Source organism: Cottoperca gobio, chromosome 10, assembly GCF_900634415.1.
Source record: "Cottoperca gobio chromosome 10, fCotGob3.1, whole genome shotgun sequence".
Lineage (NCBI taxonomy): Eukaryota > Metazoa > Chordata > Actinopteri > Perciformes > Bovichtidae > Cottoperca > Cottoperca gobio.
This window is the reverse complement of record NC_041364.1, coordinates 16,757,901-16,780,468: the sequence shown is the minus strand read 5'-3', so window position 1 is coordinate 16,780,468 and position 22,568 is coordinate 16,757,901. Positions and strand designations below refer to the sequence as shown.

General features: G+C 42.4%; 2 protein-coding genes across 4 annotated transcripts; one reads left to right on the top strand and one right to left on the bottom strand.

Annotated features, from left to right (window-relative positions):
• Window positions 1–217: 217 nt before the first annotated feature.
• Window positions 218–7,209, bottom strand: rmnd5b (required for meiotic nuclear division 5 homolog B). 3 transcript variants are annotated; one of them, XM_029441347.1, is made up of 10 exons: window positions 7,145–7,209; window positions 5,466–5,636; window positions 5,150–5,292; window positions 4,934–5,071; window positions 4,627–4,727; window positions 3,865–4,031; window positions 3,177–3,342; window positions 2,873–2,975; window positions 2,627–2,781; window positions 218–2,173 (listed from the first exon to the last, which is right to left on the bottom strand). In XM_029441347.1, the coding sequence occupies exons 2-10, from the start codon at window positions 5,602–5,604 to the stop codon at window positions 2,110–2,112; spliced, it is 1,176 nt and encodes a 391-aa protein (XP_029297207.1). In that variant the 5' UTR covers window positions 5,605–5,636; window positions 7,145–7,209; the 3' UTR covers window positions 218–2,109. The 3 variants fall into 3 exon arrangements, with proteins under 3 accessions (XP_029297207.1, XP_029297206.1, XP_029297208.1); XM_029441346.1 differs by having other exon boundaries at window positions 7,101–7,190; XM_029441348.1 differs by lacking the exon at window positions 7,145–7,209 and adding an exon at window positions 6,672–6,920.
• Window positions 7,210–10,305: 3,096 nt separating this feature from the next.
• LOC115015146 (serine/arginine repetitive matrix protein 2) lies at window positions 10,306–20,012 on the top strand. The gene is made up of 3 exons (XM_029442353.1): window positions 10,306–10,345; window positions 10,505–10,688; window positions 11,254–20,012. The coding sequence occupies exon 3, from the start codon at window positions 11,333–11,335 to the stop codon at window positions 19,490–19,492; it is 8,160 nt and encodes a 2,719-aa protein (XP_029298213.1). The 5' UTR covers window positions 10,306–10,345; window positions 10,505–10,688; window positions 11,254–11,332; the 3' UTR covers window positions 19,493–20,012.
• The last annotated feature ends 2,556 nt before the right edge of the window (window positions 20,013–22,568 follow it).

The following is a 22,568-nucleotide window of genomic DNA, read 5'->3' as shown; positions in this document are numbered from 1 at the left end:
ACAATAGTTCCGTGTTGTGACATTAAAACCTCGAGTTTGAGATCTGTTTGACTTTGAGGCTGTTTAGTCCGAGTATGGAAAATACAGCAATAGCGCCACTGAGTGGTGATGAAAGGAGGGACGAGCAGCGACAAAACCATGAAGGAAAACGGTCAGTGAGTTATGGTGGGAGCAGGCCACCACCAAATGCCAAAGTTACATGCCTCCAAAAGTGACCTGGAGTATAAATTTTTATTTTTAATTTCAGATGCAAGTATATGAAACATGTTAGAGGATAAATATTTACAATAAAAGTTGTTTAACACACAAAAGCAGGAAATGCAAACATTCAACAAAATTAATACGACAGAAGTACAGAGCGCAAGCAATCTGAAGGAACACTCAAAGAAGCAATGAATGATTGTCAACCAAAAAAAGAAAAACAGGAAATCCAGTGAAAGTCCACACAAAATATGTGCTTCAACCCATTTCCAAATAAAAAACACCAAGATAAAAGTTTTTATCTTAAACTCTGACCGAGTGTAATGTTGCATCGTCAGTGTGAGTTATGCTGGTGCGGTGCTTGCTGAACAAATTAGCCTCACTCGAGTGTGAGGTGACATCACCAGTTTTCAAGAGGACACCGAGAACTAGCACTATTAGCATTGATCATTTTAAACATACTGTATTGTACATCCAAATGCCTTGGATCTTGTGATACACTTTCCCCCCCCCCAGCTAAATAATATATACAAACTCCTATAACACCCAAACTATCAGCCTCAGCAGTGAAATATGTGTCATCTTTGTTCAAGACTCCTTATATAAATGTACAACTTCAATAATAACTGCAAAGTGTGGTATGAACTGTTACAATGAGCCCTGAGGAAATGTATGAATTTTAATGTTTCTATTCTGACTCCATCTCAAATAAAAGCTACGCAGCAGAGGAATTTTCTAAGTATATATTAAATAGCCACAATGATCAGAGGACTTCTTCCCCACCCACGACGAGTAAAGCTGAATCACAAGCCTAGTCACTGCAAGTCAGACCATACAGCTACCGTCACACCACTTTACATCTCCAAATCACATGGCCTGCAAGCTTAGGATACACAATGCGGAGCAGAGTGAGGCGATGGCACAACCGGGATGTGAACTGTTGAGTCGATAGTTCTGAGAGTTACGCAGTAGTGTTGAATGTGCATGTTCAGTTTAATTTACTATTTTACATGAGCCGTTGTGGCGGATGCAATGAAAAATAGAAACAAAGCACATTTCACAGTAGTATATATTTTTTGTTTCCTTTTTGTCACTGTTTGTTAAATACATACATAGAACAAGACAAATGGCTTTTACAATGAGGAAAAATCTTGCTGGTGCCTGAAGTCACAAAAACAAAATCTGTTCCATCTTTGATGAGTTAAATGTTTTACTGATCAAACAAATACATCAGCCAAAAGTGACTTTCAAGCTACGTGAGGCCTTTATTACATTATGGAGGAGAAATGGGCCTCCACAGTTCCCTTCACCAGCAAATAATAAACCTTCAACACGTTTGTTTTTCTGTGGTTTTTCTCATGTATAATAGAAGTTTATTACCATTCTGAAATCAGAAACTGCCCATCTATACCATTTATCCACGCTCACCCATCCATTATCATTCAACTGCTTCTGTCACAAAAAAAGAAGAAGAAGAAAAAAAAAAGAAGCAGTCATCCAACTCAAACAGTCGATAAAGCCGAGAAAACAAACGCTATAAAGTATTACATACTTTAAAAAGATAAGCCTATAACTCTGCAGGCATTTGCAAATGAGTTTCAATGAAAGAACCTTTTTCAGAGGTGCTTCTTCGTGAGGATGTTCTCGTTACTGACAGACTCCTCACTCTACTACAGGTTGTAGTTGGACCATCCCCGCTGGACTCTGTATACTACGCAAAGTTGGAGGGTCCGAGGTGGGTTACGGGATGTCCAAGGCTGTCCAGAGGAGCACTGGGATAAAACCTTAATGCTTACAATAACAGGCCAAGAGGCCAGGGACAGAGGAAAAAGGGCCAGAGCATATGGTCCTGGAAATGCAAAGAGCTCCAGGAAACTTCATCCTTACTCGTGAAGAAAGTGTACGGTATCAAAAGTAGATCTGCTTGGCATGTGACGGGTTCTGCTCCATGGGGCAGTACGGACATTTCAACCTGAAGATGAGACAGGGGGAGGGAGAGCAGGATGTTAGAGTGTGTGCTTTGTTCGTTTATAAAGGACCATGTTGGTTGTTTTGCCTGATTAACTATATAGCTTGTAAACTTTGTATAGCTGACCATTTTCTAAAATGAACTTAGCTTTTGGATGGATTTCTTCATTTATAGAAAGTCATTGCTTTCCATTCATTTTACCAAAGTACTGTAGAATAAAATGTGCTGAGCATTCAGTTTTTAAATGCTAACAAATATCAGTAATCGTTTCACAAAGTCCATGTTTGTTATTCCTCTTCTAGTTATGATGTCCAAACATAAAACTAAAAATAATTGCATTTCATTAAAGAAATGCAATTTTGGCAGCAACAGTGACAACACAAGTTCTTTAACTGTTGCTACTCACACAACCTTATATTGCACATATTAATCTATCAGGTTGTGTTGCTGACTTACTTTCCAGCGTTAGTCAGTTTGTTGAGGGCATCTCTGGAGATTACGTGGCCACAGATGAGCTTCATGGGAGGATTGCTTTCTGAGGTCTGCTGCCTGAGGATCGGGCAGGCGAACACAGAGTGGTACCAGCACTTCTTCCCGAGGTCGATTTCAATCTACCGGAACAGACACGATGTGAATCAATTAAATGGTGAATAAGAATGGAAAGGAGCAATAGACGCCGTTTGGAAATTCCGAGGGACTTACAGGCAGCTCATCTTTGTGCGTCCAGACTCCGCTGCACTGTCTCTGCTCTATCACCTGCTTGATGTTCATCAGCACTGGCAAGGCCATACAGCCTGATGCAAAACTGCAGAGAAATAGACAAGGCAGCTTTGATTAAGTTTGACTATAGTTATAATATATATAGTTATAGCAATAATGGCGCAGTCTATATTTCATCCTGTACTAAAATAATCTACAAATTAAGTGTTTAACTATAGTCTCAATTTTGGTGAAATGGAAATAAACTCAGAGATGAGGTGTTGTGTGTTGTTCGAGGTATTCTAACCTAACGCTGAGTGGAGACTCTACAGAGAGGCCCAGTAACGCGCAGGCATCCCTGGTGAAGATGTTACAGATCTCGGCCCACTGATTTGTCTCCAGCAGACTGCGATACGGAGAGTTATCTATGCCATGACGCAGGTACACCAGACTGCCCATCAGGATCTGAATATCTGCAGGGACAAAAAAGGACAGGTGTGGAAAACAAGACGATCAAACATTACATGTATTGTGAGGTAAGCCTCAGAATAACCTTTTATTTGCCTGAAGAACACTTTCAGTCCTTCTTGGTTGTTAATATACAAATCTCAAATTGTTAAAGGGACTCTTCTTAAAAGGGGACATACCATGAAAAACTCCCTTTTTCAGATTGTGCACATACATTGGGTATCTGGAGTGCCTCCCAACCCACAAAAGGCTCAATACAATATACCTGCCCTTCATCTGAGTATCTCCACATACGGCGTGAGAACTACTAATCTGAGCTGAATCTGATTTTTCAGGAGGGGGGCTTAAAGAGACGAGCACTAAAACAGAGTTCTGGACAGACAGTACGGGTATAATAATGAGTTTCTTTAATATTAAAGCATGAACCTAAACGTGAGCATAATATTTCCCCTTTAAGAAAAACTGTGAAATACGTATAAAGTAAAGCATCTTTGTGTCAGGAATGTCATAATGATACCGCTGTGTACCTCTCTGGTGCTGAGAGGCGAAGGGCTGGAAGTGCCTGGCATACTGCAGGGCCTCCATTTGGTTGCTGATTCCTCCACTGAGCAGGCTGATAAAGTACAAGCGGTGCAACTTGAACTCTAAACTGCTGTTCAGATCCAAAAGGCGCTGCCGATTCGTCACAGCCCACCTAAAAAAGACACAAACATGAATAAGTAAAGTCGACACTTAGCGATATGCCTGTCATGATAATTGCGTGATCGAAGCGCCTTTGTGTGTCCAGAAAAGCACTATATAAATTAAATGTATTATTATTATCATCGTACAATATATGGACATGACCTCCATCGTTTTTTGCTGACCTCGAAACTGCCAGTTGTGTTTACATGCATTTTTGTTTGCATAAGAGTGAACATGATGCCAGAATGAATAGCAGGATCTTCACCACCATTATAAGACTTGGGTGCAGTGTTTTTCAAAAGTGTCATCTGTGGCATGAACAAAGTAAACCATACATTTATAAAAGTAGTAACTTCTACTAAGAGGCCTGTGAAAACCCCAAAGTCTGAGAAGTCAGTAGATTACATATACTATGAAACAACTTTCCCATGTTACATTGTATTGATAAAGGCGTTTGTACTTCTTGTAGCGCATTTTAATGTTAAGCAGCTAAAATGTTTACCTTTATTTCTACCAATGTGTGGAAATAGTCCAATTCATTTTTATTTTTTTTACAAAGATAATGACTGTCTAGACACAGATAACAGGAAAAAAAGAAAACATACTCTAGTGCCGGCCTGAGGTCCTGCATCCTCAGAGCTTCAAGGATTCTGTTCAGCTCCAAGAAAGGCTGCTTCATACTCATATCTATAACTACACCAGACTCCTACAAAACAGACAAGGGTCATTTGAATTATAAAATAATTCTTACATTATTCATTCCTGACAAAAAAACAAGGATTAAAACTACATTTGAAGCCCCATAATGTTGCTTCAATTCAGTTGCATTAATACATTTCAGAAATAAATACTCTTAAAGCCATTCAGGCTGTGTTCACACCAAAAGGATGTAGAAGGCACTTGGTTACTTACCTGACAAAGATCCTCTGCTACACTGAGCATCCCTTGTCTGTACAGGTGCTCCACAATGGTCTCACTCAGGTATTTCTGTCTCTCTGGGGTGTCCCACACCGTCTCTGCCACCACAGCACTGATCTCAGCATCAAAATTCTGCAGAGAAGCATATCAGAAGTTAAGTATATGCATGCCAATTGTGAAATGTTAAAGAAAGTTGCTACAGGTCCTTACCCTGTCAATGGCTTTGCCGACTTTTGACACACTGCCATGGATGTCCTTATGTCGGGAGGCGAGCATCTGCACTGTTTCTTTGATATTCTTACAACACTGTGCCATGGTCTGAGACAGGACTGATAAGTCTGCATCTTGTACTCCTGCAAGAGAAAAAACAAAAGTCTTCACTGTGCATGTCTATAATAATATGCACCTGGTGAATTATGGTACATAAAACGGTAAAACTGCTTTGAAAACAAGATTTAATTAACTTATTTCATAAATATCATATCTTCATATTGTTCAGTCCATTATGTGCATCAGTTTTTCTTACCAAAAGCAACTAGTTGTCCTCGTATCTCACAGACGCTGCGCAGGAGCTCGTCTAGCCTCTCTTCAGACTGGTGTCCGTACATTACAAAGCGATGAAGCACTTTTTCCAGCTCCCGCTCAACACACGCACACTGTTCCATGGTTCAGACTGGAACACTCACACACACAACACCTAGATTTAAGAGAAAAATACAGGTCAAAGCCAGTGAACTAGTAATATAGCCCAAGTAATATTGAATTGTTGTAGGTCAATACTGAGAGATACTAGATGTTGATAACATGTTTATTTTTAATTTTGGGGGGCTTTAATTAACCTTTATTTTCATTGTAAATTAAGGTGCAATCTATTTTCTGAATGAATTGTTTCAACGCAAATAATGGTAAAAAATGTTGTTCTCAATTTCCTAAAGCGCAAGGCTAAATACAAGCTTAATAAAGAAATTGTTTTAATACAATGTATTAAAAAGAATTGTGACTGAGACATGTACTAGGTGTGACTCTGTAATGCTGAATAGTAAATTTGCCAGTGTAATGTAATGGTAACTCTGTTTCTAAACTACTCAACAGACATGCCAATAGTGATATAATAATAGCCCAGCTGATGCATTGGTCAGGATCAAATAATTAATGTTTGTGTTGTCTCTGTAGTTTGCTGCAGGTTGATTCAACACAAAAGAAAATCCTTCAAATTTGGATTGTGGACCTACTAAAAAGATGTAGGATCCCATTCCATTATTTCAATGTCACAAACCAGTTGCCTGCAGTATTTGACAAAAGAGAGATCATACTGACAACCCCAGGATTATCACACAGCTGTCTCGAGGACAGCCCAAACGCTGAGTTACAATGTTTTAAAAAGACATTTGACAGCCGGTAAACACACATTCATTTTTTAAATCAAGTGAAAAGGGCAAACCGAGCCAGTACTACCCTGTTTAAAAGTTTGGCCTGGTGTTAACACTGCTAACAACTAGCAAGGCCTTAACAATGTTAAACGCAGGCACACTGTGCACTCTGCGGCCTGGTGTTTACTAACGCCAGTCCCCACTAGTGTCTCAACCATACAAAGTATAATGTAATCATCACGTAAAGAAAGAACATTTTGATCAGTGATCTAGTTTGAGCATCTTATCTGCTTTCAGATAGTATTACTTTCTTGTTAGAAAAACATGAAATCACTGATGAGTATAGCTTTCCTGTAACTCACCGTTTATAAACTGAAAACAGAAAATGTCCACCTAGCAGTTACCGTAATAGAGCTAAACAACATAAACTTAATAAAAAACGTTTATATATAAACATAAACGTATTTATATTACTCGCTAACAATGCTAAATACAAAGTGCCACAAACTACTAACAATGTATTTTGATGCGATGGGGTAATTTGGAAAATGAAGCTGCCGCAGAGCTAACATAAACAAACGGAACCAGTGTCTGGCTGGCTACGAAAGCTCGCCGCTGCTAGCAGCTACATAGCTAGTTGATGTTAGCCGGCTGCTGACTGACAAGGCCCAAATCATTTCAGGAAAGAATGACAACCCGCGTGTCTTCAATATTTTGTATTATCCCAACACGTAAAACATCTATCGCCTTTGAACTGAATTATAAGATATGTTTAAATAAACGGCACTCACCTATCCTGCTAATTAGTTAGCAAACATTAGCGTTAGCCACTTGCCTGTTATGGCAACACTTCACCAGCAGTTGTAATGCGGATCTTCCTGTGTCGCATTCTGCTTAAACTAGACATTTCACAATAAAAGTCATTTTCTCTGCGACATAAAATAGCATCAAACGCAGACTTTTCTCTTGCACATGGGCGTTATGGAGCTGTTACCACTTATCCTTTAAAATGTTGGCACAATAAGGATATAAACAACATGCCAATATTATAGCTGGTAAATGTAGAGCTCATTTTAACAATTTTATATACTTTTGGGTAGTTACATCTGTTGCAATGCATCATATGTTATAGGCTATATCTAAAGTCTTGATCCGCAAAATAACTAATAAGTAGGCCTCTAAAGCATTCAAATCGATGTAGTGGAGTAAAATACAATATTTCCTTCTGAAATGTTGTGGAGTAACAGTATAAAGTAGCATAATCATGTTATTTTAGCCGGGTAAATCTGTCGTTTCCTTTTACTCCTCCGGAACGAGCTGCAAGTTCAAAAATAGTTTAAAATAAGTTTTTACTGAATAATGTTGTTGCTTTCAACAAGTACCATTATCTGCCTTAATGCTTTTATCCTCTGATTTATGCATGTGTTGTGTCTGCTGTTGTGTTTTGTTATATTTTTTGTTGTGATGTTATCTGACTGTCCCCGTTTGTAGTATATGAAGCGTTTTTACTTGCTGCACATCTTGACGAGGACTCCCTGACAGAAGAGATATTGTATCTCAACGGGACTTTTTCTGGTCAAATAAAGGATGCATTAAAACATTTAAATGTTCATGTGGAATACAAGTAAGCCTAACTCAAAATTGTCCATCACTGATAACCAGAAAAGTAAAAATATTACATTAAATAAAAGGCCTGCGTTAAAAATACTACTTAAGAAAAATTATTCTCAGGAAAATGTACTAGCTGATATTTAAAATATGGCTTTGACTAATGGTTATTTTCATTATAGATAATCTGCTGATTATTATCATTTATTGCTTTGTTTATCAAATGTAGGTAAATAGTGAGAAATAGCCTTAAGAATTAGTGACACCGCCAAATGTTTTATGTTCAATCTATTAAAATAAAAATCATTCACACAAGAAGGCAATTAAAGAGTACTTTTACTTAGTTGCATTCTGCCACTGAATAGTGCTTGGCCTAAAACAGGAACTAGGTCAGTTAAAAAAAAAGATAGATTTGAAATTTGATCTTTTAAACTGTCATTAATACTAGCACTTAAATAATAATAATAATAATAATAATAATCATGAGACTGGCAGCTTGTTTAGCATCATATCCCCCAGATATAACACAAGCAGAAAGAGTAACCGTAATGAATTTTTAAAAGTAAGTTATCTTCACACATAAGGAAGTGCTGTGCTAGACCGCATTTGACATTTGCTCAACATGTGGATGAACATCAGTCTCTCTGCTGCCAAGCCCCTTAATTTAGAAGGTTATCATAGATTTGTCTGCTTATAGATGCCCACGCAGCGTATTGTTTATGCACAGCTTAATGGTGTGTTGCATTGCTGAGGGTGGGTGAGGTCTTTGGACTTGAGCAGGCTGGGGTGACTAATCTATCAGTGATGTAGACTAAAGCTCCCCATAGCTTTAGTCTGAGGTGCTCATAATTCTTTCCCTCTGAGTCCTCCTCCAGTCTACAGTGCTGCCATAACCACAGAGGTTCAAATATACCCGCACTTCAGTGCACTTTAGTTCACACTATCTCACACCCAGCACACACTTGCATGTATGTTGTCCTCTCCAACCTTTTAAAAGTGTATTGTTCTGGACGTTCAAGTTTTACACTTTCACTCTGTGTTTTTCAAGTAATATCTGTTTATTTATAACACTTAATAAAACAGTGTACGCCAGTTTAGTGTATTAGTTCTAATTATATCATCCATCCTCTTCTTAGTGCCAGTTAAGAGTTCAGAGGATCACAATTTGTGTTTGTCATGTCATTACAGTCTCTAATGAAATATGAAATTATATACAGGATACTTCTGAAAGGGGATCTGGAGTTTATACACAAAAGTCTATTAACAATAATGATTTTCTACAGAATTAATTATGTAAAAAAAAAGATGTATTGCTGTTGTATAGCTCTGTGAGTAGAGACAACTCTACCAAGGTCACAGACTCAGTTCCTATTTCGGCTATCCACACTAATAATGGGAAATTCAGACAGAAAAAGGGGCCAAATTACTTATATGATGCCATACTTATAATAGATAGTTGATTTTTCAGTGTTGTATTGGCAGCTTGATACAACATACGACACAATATAATAGACCCTCAGTCTATGCAACGTTCAGTCGGGCTGTAAATTAAGGTTTTCCATTGGCTTGCCTTGAGTGACTTAATGACTGAGAATGAATGTTAATCTCATGCGGTATTAGGTTAGGGACAGAGGGCTTATCCAAACTCCCTAACATTAAACATGCCCAGACAGCCACAATGTGGCTCAGAGGGTACTGCTATTGAAGCAATAACCTTAACCTAACCCTAACCCTAATACAGTAAAATAACATGATCCCTTTTGATCAAACGTTAATAAATTAAATGTGAATTTGAAAATTAAAATTAAAATTGTCATTGGCTGAAGTGATTCCTGGAACATAAAATATCTAAATATGAAAGGGAAAAACATGACCTAAAGCATGTCACCTTACCAAGTCTTGTTGCACAGGAGTTCTGCATGTGAGCTGTCAAAGTTGGGTGGTCTATGTTAACCTTTGACCTGTTGTACCCCAGCTACACCTTACAGTAGCATTCACACACACACACACACACACACACACACACACACACACACACACACACACACACACACACACACATATATACAACATTAACAACACCGTCAACGTTCAGTATAACCTCATATGTAGAGGTAATGTGGACAATGTGTGGGCTTTACTTCAAGGTTTGTATTCCCCCTTTATTTCCCCACCAGCGTTCCCAGGCAAACAGCTAAATCTATGGCTATCTGGCCCTGATAGTATGGGGATATATATAGAGGAGCCCTGTGACTGATCTGGCTGTAAGTGTCAGATTCCAGGCACACTCATCCGTCCTGGCTGGATCAGCACCTGCTGCTAACTATAAACCCACCCACCCCCAGCGCCGCCCCCTAGCCCAGATCACACAGGAAATGTCCAACCAAACCCCAGCCTGGAGAAGAAAAAAAGATCCAAGTTGGACTCTGTAAGTAATTTCCCCGAGGCCAGCTCAGAGGGGAACAGGGGAGGGGCAGAAATAGAGATGGGAGCATTAGAAGATGTAATGGGTCTGATCGAGATGCCCCTCTCTGCTTTTTCTATTCAAGTCTGATGGCAGTGTCTTTTACATTTTGAATTTGTCTAGCCAGAGTGGCTCTGCCAGACTGGGCTGTACAGACCTGCTCAGTCCTGGATTCGGCATGTGCACAGAGGTCTTGTAAACGTGGAATGTGCTTTGGATTTTGAGAGACAGTTTGGTGGATGAGGGGGAAGATATTGCAACACAGAGGAATTCCATGCCTTCAGGAAAGCCTCATCATTGGGCAAAGGTACAGTGCCAATTGTTCTGTCTTTCTCTGCTTGCATGTGGAGCAGTCAGTCCTACACCAAGCCAATGTAATGTAATGTATTTGGAAGAGCAAATGTTTCTATATGTGTGAGTTGAATAAATCTAAATATTCATGATTCAAAGTAAGTCGTACATCATATATAATGCCGAGATAAAAATATTGTGAGCTTTTAAGCACATGTAGGGATACACTGAATTTCTCGTATCAACTTAATATTTTGGACAACTTAAAGTGAATGTTTGTATTGTGTTAGTTGTGTTTGTTTCAAGTTGCCTGCTACTGCTTTTAAAGACATACTGACAGTTTTATTTTTATGTTCTAAACCCCTTTTGGAGGTTTACAATATCTCTGTACTATTCTCGGCTCGGAACAGGGTTAAAAGCTAAATTTGATGTTGACAAGCTAACAAAACAGGAACAATGCACAGTTTAGTCTCTATATTTGCTATTAATAGGTGTTTGCCTCTCAATGATATTCATCAGTGTTACTTGTGATATAAATGAATGAACTACACACTCTCCAGATGACCATATCTTATTTCCAGTTCAGGAACAGAGCCCAGAGAAGGCTAGAGGAGCAGACTGGACTGGCCACAGCGAGAATTTGGAGCTTGTGGACGAGCGATGGACAGCTGGACTCTCCAGGGGGACAGCTACTCCTTCCTGCGCAGTGCACCCCACAGAAACCTTTCCCTGTGCCATCGTGACGGCACCCCCAACCACGTCGAAATCTTCGACATCATCAACGTCCCTCAGCGCAGTGCCATTTCCGAGACCACCTGCCTGTGTGACATTTTTGGAGACGACTGTGAGTTGCCCTCCCTCTCAAGCAGCCCTGCTGTAGGGTTTTTTGTCCCTTCCCATAGGGAGGTAGACGGGACAGCTGCTGCATCACCTCTGGTGGATGATCTGAACGACTCAGGCTCTTATCACACCGCACCGGGCTCCAGTGAAGGAGAGGAGGGCTTTGAAGATTCAAGAGAAAGGCTTTGCAGCCCCCTGTTGCAGAGCGAGTCTTCACAGGGGAGGCAGCTGGAGGGCGATAGACTAAGCTCAGGGCATCCAGAAGTTTCTGAGGACAGTAGCCCAAATTTAGAACCTAAAAGCAAATCACCAGTACCTCAGCTTAGTACAGCTAGCCCAACACCTAAAGGCCTCAACACTGGTGAGAGGACCCCCTCATCTGGACATAACAGCCCATATACCCTCAGTACAGAGGGAAGAGAATCATCTTTGTCTTCTTCCTCAGTTGAAAAAAGATGTTTACTATCATCACCTAGTCCTAGACCAGCTCATTCAGAAACTGAACCAAGGAGAACCACTCCTGTTGTCAAAGATAGACATAACAGCCCTGCGCATCAGTCTTTATCTCCGAGTCCCTCCCCTGAACCTCAGAACTGTGTCAGCTCATCCTCCTCTGAATCATTGAACACCCCATCGTTACCTGAGTTCAGGGTCGTCGCACAAGGCTCACCTGAACAAAGGAGCAGCTACTTTGATCAACACAGCAGTCCCTCACCTGAGCCCACATCCAAAGATTTCTTTCTAGAATTGACAGAATCTGCCTTTGAATCTAGAGCCTCACTTTCATCTCCTTTACCTTCATCCAGTAGTACAGAGTTATCATCCAAGTTGAGAGAAACACTGGCCTCTCCTGAGCTGAAGAATAGGCCCTACTCCCCTGATACTCAAGCATCATCTCCTTTTTCTGAGCTAAGAGGGCGGGTCTCACTGCCTGATCTCCTCAGCAGAGGCTCTACACCTGATATTGAAGACTCTCTCCACACCCCAGAGCTGATTTCAGGTCCTTCTCCTGAGAGCCAAGATACAAGGTTATCAGCTGAACTTTTTAGCACTGTGTCTACACCAGCCCCACGATACACACCACCCTCACCTGTCATTTCAATAGCAACATCTCCTGAACTTGTGGAAAGTAGTGTCTCACCTGATTTAAGACACACAGCTCCCTCCCCTGGACTACTCAGTGTTGCTTCTTCTGAGACAAGAACTCCCTCTCCTGACCCCTCACATAAAATAAGACACATTTCAACACCTTCTGAAAGCAGGACCCAGGTGTCTTCACCTGTGGTTAGTTATAGTTTATCTCCATCACCGGAATTTACGAGCAACACTTCTCCCATAAAGCACAGACACACTGCTTCCTCACCTTTAATCAGAATTACAACATCCTCACCTGAGGTCAGTAAGAGAGAGTGGTCTTCTGAGGTGGAGACAGCATCAGCATCTCCTTTCCTAGAGCTTCACCCTGACTCTGCCTCAACAAGAAGCCTCACTTCGTCCCCTCATATTACAGGGATTTCTTACTCTGTTGTTCAGCCTGAGGACAGGTGCACTTCCCCATTTCCTGAGCTCTCTCGTTTCTCCACCCCTAAGCCTGATAGAACACTTGTGTCCCCTGAAGCCAGGAGCCCTACCCCAAGCAGAGACAGTATTCAGAGCAGTGTAGCAGATTCCACTGGTACACCAAGAGACTTCCCTCACATATCAGGCTTCACAAGCTCTGTCCTGCAGCCTGAAATAACTCTACCGCACCAACCCTGGTATCAAACACCTTCTAATCATCCAAAGCATCACACTCCCTCACCTGAGCCAAGATATCAAACCCCTTCATCGGACAAGTATCAAAGTCCCTCACCTCAGCACAGAAGTAGAAATTCATCACCTGTTGCCCCATCTCCTGAGCAGAGGTATCATCAGCCTTCACCAGCAACCCTCTCCACTGAGTGCAACCCTCAGTACACACAGCTTACTCCTCCTCTAAGAAAAACACCTGAGGTTGAGGGGGATTCCTCATCAGTTGATATTACAGTAACACAATATCCCACACATCTGGCAAAAGAGAGTGTGTCACCCACTTTTGAATTAGACAGGAGAGACAAATCAGTTGTAGCTGAAATGAAAAGCAATTCAACAGTGGTGGCAGTTCAGTCACCTGTATCTACTTCAGCTTTCTTAGCTGATACAATGGTAGATAGTTCACTAAAACAACAAAGCACAGAGACAGAGGAAACAACAAAGGAAGATAACCTTCAAGATAAGTCAAGTTTAGCTTCATTCCCTGAGGAAAAACAAACCATTAGCCCCACCTTTGTTCAGAAAGAAGATATTTACAAAAATCCCCCCATAGAAATCAAGTCTCCCTCTCCTAATCTTCTAGTCTCTAAAGACAGGAGTCCAAATATTTCACTCGTACACAGGGCTATATCCAACTCACCTGTGCAGAGAATGGGAGACACACAGCCTCACTTCACTAATTATTCCCTAACTTCTGAAAGCAGCAGCTCATTAAAATCAGCTTGTACACCTGAGCCTGCGAGAAGACAACTGTCAACCAGAGTTAGGCGTGAAAACAAAGAGAGGATAACAGAGGACATGGCCCACTATGTAAACAGAAGGCGGACTCCCTCTCCGCCACTCACCAGGTTTACACCGGTCCACATTATAGCCCCTGAAAAACCGTACAGACAGTGGCAGAACAGAAGCTGTAGCCCCTCTCAGGTTGAAGCATCCTCACCACGTGGTAATTTAAAGAAAGCTGTGACAAATAGGGAAAGCCCCAATGTTGCCCATGTTGACAATAATAGCCAGGCTCACTGGGTCAGGCAAGGAAGGCAATTGGAGATGGAGAGGGAAATACAGCTGGAGGAGGATAGGGAGGTAGGAAGGGAGAAGCAAAGGGATAGGGAGATGGAGAGAGAGAGAAAGAAGAGGGAGGAGCGGGTTCCTGAAAAGGGGATGGGTTGGCAGGGGGACGCCAGTTACAGAGGGGAACAGGTTGAGCTGTCATTCAATGCCAGGAATAGAAAAGGGCCTGCGAGTTGCAGCACAGCTCCCACAAGCAGAGAGAACCGTCAGGGACTGCCAACAGTGCATTCCTATTCAGAGAGCTTGCTTGCCACCAGACAGCTACAGCAACAACAGAGTCTGCTTAGACTGGCTTCCCAACAAGACACCAGGGGTGGTGGTCCCAGCAGACGGCTTCAACCTTCTGCACCCCACAACAAGAAGAGTGTTCCTGGACGCAGGGCTGCAAACAGGCCTGACCGGAGTTCCAGCTCTAGCATGGGAAGTGAGCTTGATGAGGCAGACGATGAGGTGACGTGGTTTTCGGACTTGGCTTTCAGCAGCCTGTCAAGCCCTGAGGTAGATTACCTTGACATGTACAACTCCAGCCACCATTCATCTACCAACATTTCTCAACCATCTATGCAGGAGAGCCCAGCTGGTGTCAATGCTGCCTGGCCGGCCTATGCTGACTTCAGGGGTTCTGCTCCCAAGCTGGACAATGATGAACTCTCCCTCCAGCAACCATCGGCATACTACACAGATGGCCTAGATCAATCAAGGCACTATGAGATGGGGAGCTTTGAGTGCGTAGATGTGGCCGTGGATAGAGGGGACTCCAGGAGGGTGAGGAAGGGAGTACCAAAGAGACAAATTCAGCTGAAGAGAAAGAATAATGCTGAAGGGAAGCAGGATGGGAGCAGTGGAAATAGCAGTCCTGGGTTACCAGTGATGGAGGAAAGCCCCTCTCTAAAAAGTTGCTCCAGAGAGACATTCATGAGACAACACAGTACACCAGCAGCAATGCAAGAATGCTACCCTTCTGAGTGCAGCCCTGTGTCTAGTCAACAAAATGAAAGAAGATCCAAACTCCAGAAATCTGTTTCTCTGGATGAAACATGCACTAAAACCAAGATGGCCACTTGTCTCATCAAGAGTGTGTTGTCCAAGAAGATGCAGAGTGTTGATCGACAACCTGATGAGCAGGCAAGAGAAGAAGAAAGTCCCACTTTTGAGGAAAACAGCCCACCAACAGAGAGTACAGTAGCACCACTCAAAGAGTCCTCAAAGCCTGACTCACATAATATGAGTTCCAGTCTTCAGTCAGAGTATAGTCTTTCATCTGAGGTCCTTCCTGTGAGAGGAGAACCAAGCACAAAGGATGAAGCCAAACCAACAAAAAACTTTGGAGTGAGATCCAGTAACAGGCCAAGTTCATCCAGCAGCAGCCAAAGTGTTAACTTTTCACAGACTGAGAGTGAAGAGGCTGATTCTCAAAGCAGGAAAGCAGCCTCACTAAGATCTAAAATGAGATCAGAATTGAAAGTGCCATATAGTAAACAGTCAAGAACTAGAGTACAACGAGCAGATGAAAGTAAAACATGGGACGGAATAGAGGGTGGTGACTTAGCAAATGCCACTGCCGGTAACACAGGATCTCTTTCTGCCTTTGGAGCCAGCAGCATGCAGACCAGGGTGACAAACAGAGACCAGGAATGTGTAAACAAAGAGGACCATAAACAACTGCAACAGTGTGTCAAGGGCGCTTATATGTCACAAACACAGGAGATTACACTCAAAGCCGTGGAGAAAAAGAAAGCCTCCCTAAATGTCTGTCTCACACCTGACGCAGAAAACAAACCTGAGGCCTCTTCACCAGATATAAAGGAGGAAACGCTAGGGATCAGTGTAAATGAGAAACCAGAGGAGGAAGAAGGAAATGGGAATAATAAAGTTAAGGTCCCCATTCACAAAGTTAGAGATGTGAGACGACTTGTAAAAAATACATATAATCTGTCTTTCAAGGCAACTAGTGCTGTAATGCCATCAAATGTTGATGACAACAGGATGGACATTTTAAATGAGGAAAGGAGGGAAGAAATTAAAGAGGAAAGGAGGGAAGAGGTCCTAGCACGGGAGGAGAGGGAGGTAAGGCAAGAGATAAGGAGGGGGGAGAGGAGGGCGGAACAGAAAAAGGAGGTAAAAGACTTAAAGCTGCAAACCTTATCTCCACCTCTTCAGAGCAAAGGAAGTCCTGTTTCACGTCCACAGCCAATGCAAATAGAATACAAGGCTGTTTGCTGGAAAGAAGGCAATAATAAAATGTCATGCAGCAAGAAAGACTCAGAGAACCAAGGTGACAAACCTCAGGCTTCTCCAAAGCTTGTCACGAAGGTAAGCAGAGAATCACCCTTGAATGCAAACACAATAAATTACAAAACAGGAGACACAGATATTGCAAAGCCATGTCAACATGGTCCTAACATGGCAGCAGGAGCACAAGAGACTTTGACAGAAATCCATAAAGTGCAAGACAACGATGACAAACCTGTGGTGGTTAGAACAGACAGAAAACCTCCCATGCTCGGTAGCCTCCCCAAACTACCCAGTAAAGAAAGAGAGGTGTCCACTGCTGTAGTGTTAATAAGGGATGGATCCAGCAAGACAAAGCCATCTGCATCTCCAGCCCAGGGAGAGATTCCCACGTCACTCCAAGCCCCGGCTGCTTCACCTTCACCTGGGCCCACTAACACTGGTAGCAGTGGCCACTCAGTTTCTATGTTATTAAAGGAAAAAGGCTACCACGCTGACATTGGAGCAGTGGTGGGTGACAACCAGAATGCACCTGGAGGTAAAGAGGTTCTCCGTAAGCATGTGAACAGCCTAGAGATCCCCCTTCAGACCCCCACTCCTTCAGATGGAGGTCAGATCGAGTCTCATAGAGAGAGGACATTCTCCTCCTCATCCACTACATCTGGTCCCTCAGTAGCATCTGACAACACAGACACCCTTACAAAGACTAGAGAGGATGAGAGAGTTAGCAGTAAGCCTACAGTAAAAGACACAGGAAAGCAAAAAAGTGCTTCTCCGCTGAGGAATACGCAGGAGCAAACACCACCTCTCGCCAAACAGAAGGAACCTGGAGATTTTGAAGTAGTAAAAAGACCAGATCCAACTTTCCCCCCAAGGTCACCTGCAGTAAGGAGATTCAGACCACAGCCAATTGAGGTTAAGTCACTGTCTAAAGAAACACAGAAACAAGAGACCCCCACAAACTCTACAGGAACCAGTAGGCCTCAAGCCATTGAAGTTAAATCTATAGCAAAACATTCTCAAAAGCCAGCAGTGCCTCCAAAGCCAAGCTGCAAATTTATACCTGCAGATTTAGGAGCAATGCCAAATGAAGCGCATGGACTATCAGCAACAACATCTACTGTAAAACCACAAGGCGAGGAGAGGCCTCAAACAATTGTAGTGTCCTCACCGACAATCTATAGAAAGATCTCCAATGAATCCACATCAACGTCAAACTATTCAAGAAAACTAGCTGTGTCTGCAGTATCCAGCCTCAAACCTCCATCTTGCAAAGCAACAGCAACCACCATCTCTAATCTCTCAAACCAGTCAACAACACCATCAGAGACAGAGGCATCCAATGACAAAGGTCAGCAGCAAAAGCCAGGGGCTTCGCCTCAAAACTCCAGATATACACAAAGACCCTCAACCTTTGCTACAGCTCTAATATCAGTCACTGAGCCAGGTTTAACCTCAGCTCCAGGCCCAGTGTCTGACCCAAAAGCAAACCCTGCCCCTGTCCCTGACTTGGCTGGAGCCAACCAGGCAATGGATTCAGACAGCCAACCACAGTATCCCAGGACGGCTTACCCTCATGAACAAGCTATGCCGGTAACTTCAAACAATACAAAGCAACTCACAGCTGTTTCCACAACACAAGTGCCAGGATATATGCACCAGCCATGCCGCAGATCGCTCTCCAGCGAGCGCTCCCAATGGACAAACGACATGCGTTTTTATGCCTCAGATGACCCTCCAAGCTACGATGAAAGGGAGAGCTTCAGTCCCCTCATGCTCCCAGATCTGAACCCCAGGAGGTCAAATCGCTATCAACCCTCCTCCCGCCCTCCTCCCTGCTCCTGCACAGCTAGCTGCCCTTCCCACCCTCGTCTCACCCCTCCTCACCATCACCACAGCCCCCATAACCTTACCCCTCCCGCCCCTCCTCACTCTCCAGGCCAGGCACTACCTTACCCAGTGGTTCAGCCCCCACTCCGTCCCCACCAGTGCAGACCTGACCCTCAGCCAATGAGCTACCAGCCCGGCTCTCCCAAATCAAGTCCCCTTGGTCCAAGCCAACCACCAGCCATGTATCAGCCTCTCCACCAGCCTCCTCCTTGCCCTCCCCATCCCTCGCTCATGCAGGCCTGCCCTGTCCAGCCACTACAGCATATTGACCCTCGACGACCCCCTGTCCACAGATCCCCCCAGCAACAGCCGCCAGGCATGGCTGGGGCTCCTTACAGCGATCCTGGCCACGACCACTCTCCTGGCCTTCCTCCGATGGATCCCCAGTACCTGTGTGGCCCTCAGAGCCTGGGGCCTTCCTATGGCTCTGAATATGGGGGCGACAGCTCCAGTTTGTACTCAGACAGTAGCTATGGACAGACACCTCGCAGAGTGCTCCTGGATCCTGAAACAGGGAAGTATTTTTACATTGAGGTGCCTCTACAGCCACTGAGGAAAATGTTGTTTGACCCAGAGACTGGCCAATATGTGGAAGTGCTAATCCCGCAGCAAGCAATGTCACATTCAGGCCTGTATCCTCCTTCAGCAGCTCCCTACACATCTCTCCACAATCCCAACATGTACGCTCCTGCTCCACAGTACATGCCCTATGCAGCTCCTCCTCCCCAAGCCCATCCCCAGACTCAACCTCAGCCACCTCGATATCCTGAGGCCGCAGCAACAATGCACCCTGGTGGGCCTGGAGTCAGCTACAGGAATCCTTCTGGCCAGGGGTCCAAATCAGAGCCCCAAAACCATCCACCACTGGACCAGAGTTACCTGGAGAATATGTATTATGTTCCCACAGGGATGAATGCGAGCCCCAATCCTACCCCACCAGATTATTACCACAAACATCCCCCCAACATACCCCCAACAGGGGGGAAAAGGTCCTGAAATAGAGGACAGAGGCCGCCTTCCTGGAGCCTGTTGGGTTTTAAATACACAGTGTATAAAAGGGCTGTCTAATGTTAGCCTGTAATGTTATTTGAGTTTTCACATTGCAACTGAAGACAGCAATTATTTGGTTGTTGTGTATTTGCTGCTGCTTATTCTGTGCTAGGCTGCTTTAATAGCACAAGATATATGATTCTTGAGTTTGAAGTTTTGAAAACACAAGAGAGGAAGCCTTTTTTCTATGAGGTGTTCTTAAGATTATAACCTAAATCTCAAATGATCTTTTACCATTTTTGTCACTTTTGATACACAACATCATACTGTTAGTTCACCAGTAATGCACAGGTAAAGACAAATCAATAGGTTTACTGATTTACTGATGAGTGTACTTTAACAGAAATATCTCCAAAAAACTTGAAAATACTGTTTTAAAAGAACCTCATATTTATTTTATTATTGTGTTATTTCGATGAGTGAGTTTGTGCACATGATGTCTGCATTAACAATGCCAATAAACTATGTCACATAAGAATTGCTCTGCTCTCATGCCTTCATCTATTTTACTATAGATTCTTTCTAGAGTTCACTATCTCTGCATTTATTTACTAGCATGTAAGTAAGGTGTTAAGTACTGAAACTGTACACTCATGTAGCTTTCAAGCTAATATAGTCCTGAAAGATGATATTAAATTGAGTAACTTCATTAGAGATTTTATTGTTTTCAGAAAAACAATGCAATCTACAGTGAGATTGCTTAAGATCTGGCTAAAATGGACAATACAGTTAGGGAGTGAGTTAACTTTAAGTGACTCTTTATAGGTAAGTGTCATGTGCACACACACTGTCCCCATCTACAATATAAAAAAGGCTACAATGTGGGGTATATTAAACTAAATATTAATTTTTACAGTCCATTAAACATTTGGACTTACAATTACACCAAAATATACAGAGACTTTGCTGATAAAGTGTGTAAGTTATTGCTAGTTATTTTCACTATAATACATCAAATGTTTTATAAAACTTATTCATCAACCAGTAGTTTTGCAACTGATCTGGTGTCACTTGGTCACATGACATAAAAGTTATTGAAAATTAAGATTAATATTAATATTCAGTATAAAGATGTGTCTGCTGTATGCTACTGTGAATTTGTAGCAGCACATTGTACTACCGTGACCACTGGAGGGTGCCACAGACCACCAGAGCAGCACAGGAAGTCCCATCCTGAAGGTCTGTCTCAATCTGCTCACCTCTCGTGAGAAGACCCAGTCACTGTAAAACACAGTTTAATGTTTCCTAATCAAAACCTGACCCTGTTAACTGAAACCAGAACCCAATTTGTTAGTCGAGAGGGACACAATTGTTCTCCCCTTTCTTTGATGTGGATGGCAGTAAAATTAATGAGAGGTCTGACCAGTAGCTGAGAGGGGCTTTAGTGTGGCTTTGTGTGTGCATGTGCCTGATTGAACAAAATCATCTGAAATAAGCAACTCAAAGACCCACAGGAACACATCTGGAGGGGATATAACACTGACCGCACCTGGCAAAATGTGTGGTGTCTGTATGTGGGTTATTTCTTGCCCTGGAGACCTATCCACAACTCTTTATGATTAGGAATGACTACTGAATCAGGAGAGAGATGCTGCGATGTCCTGCTGATTTGAAAGAGACTATTTTAATCCCCACAAAAGCCATTGTGTTATTAAGGAGGACACTGAACCTGTGTATTTATGGCAGGTCATATAAAGAAAGGTGGCCGCCAAGTTTATCAGTTAAAAAGTAATAATTGCACAGCAACAGCATGTAACAACAAAACACTAGCGATAGCACACAGGTTCAAAATGTATCTCAAATTCAAAGTGACCCCATGTTTATTAATAGTTTGCAGAAAATAAATGTACAATCAATCCTACTCCCTACAATTTCCCTTCAAGTTTATTACCTGTATTGTCACATAACCTATATAAAGATTAGGAACACACCTTACACACACTAAACTGTACTGGCACACCTAATCACTTCCAAACAAACACACACACTTCCACACACCATAGGCCTGTTGCAAGAGGCACGTTTTTTAAGTCCAAATTCCATTCTGATGTAAAGATACCTGTTCTGCAGTGGGGAAGCAAACCTGCTTCTTGAAACAATTCCTAGCACAGTGTGGCTTTGTTGTATTTATTGTGAAGGTCTCTGTCTAGAGACTACCTGAAACCCCTTATGTTGATAGCATTGCTATAAATAAATACTTTTATTTACCAAAATTACCATTTGTATCAATTACTCAACCTACGTTACCTTGAATTCTTTGAGAAAACTTTATTTTTCTCACATGCCTCCATGGTGAACGAAGAATCCAAAAAACGGAGAAAAGTCTAGATGAATTGAAGTAAATGGGGGTTGCATTTAACATCAGCAAAACTCATTAAAAAAGCATTCGTTCACAATCTCTTACAAAAATTGTGCTGTCCAAGTCTCCAGTCATATGCTATTAAACCTTAGTATTTAAAACTCTTCAGACTTGATGTTGTTAACCGCGACCCCCATTTACTTCAGTTCATCAAGAACTTTCTCCGTTTCCCGGTTCTATGTTCATCGTGGATCCATACGAGAAAAAAAAATGTAATTTGTGATTTACAAATGGTAATTTTGTGAGTGATGTATTCCTCTAACTAACTTGTGCTATAACAAGTGTTTCTGCTTTAAATTAGCAAAGTATTACATTACTACAATAATGTAGCTTCTTTCTAATGATCATTTGACATTGATCAACATTTTCCAGACACATCCTCCCCACCGTGTGTGACTACAGTGAATTCCAATCATAGATACACACAAACAGACACCATGACATCATTAGGAGGGCTCTGGGCTCTTTCCAGTACGTCTGTTATTGTTATGGTTCTGTGACCACTTTTTCTACCCCACAATGTGAGGACACACACACTGTAGGAGTCTTATCATCAATGCCGCACCCCGGAGTGAGTGGGTGGGTTTGACTCCGGAGCCACGTTTGATGTTTTGACCCACTGGGGGGCTGATTGGCTGATGGAAAAGTCCTCTCTACATTGTC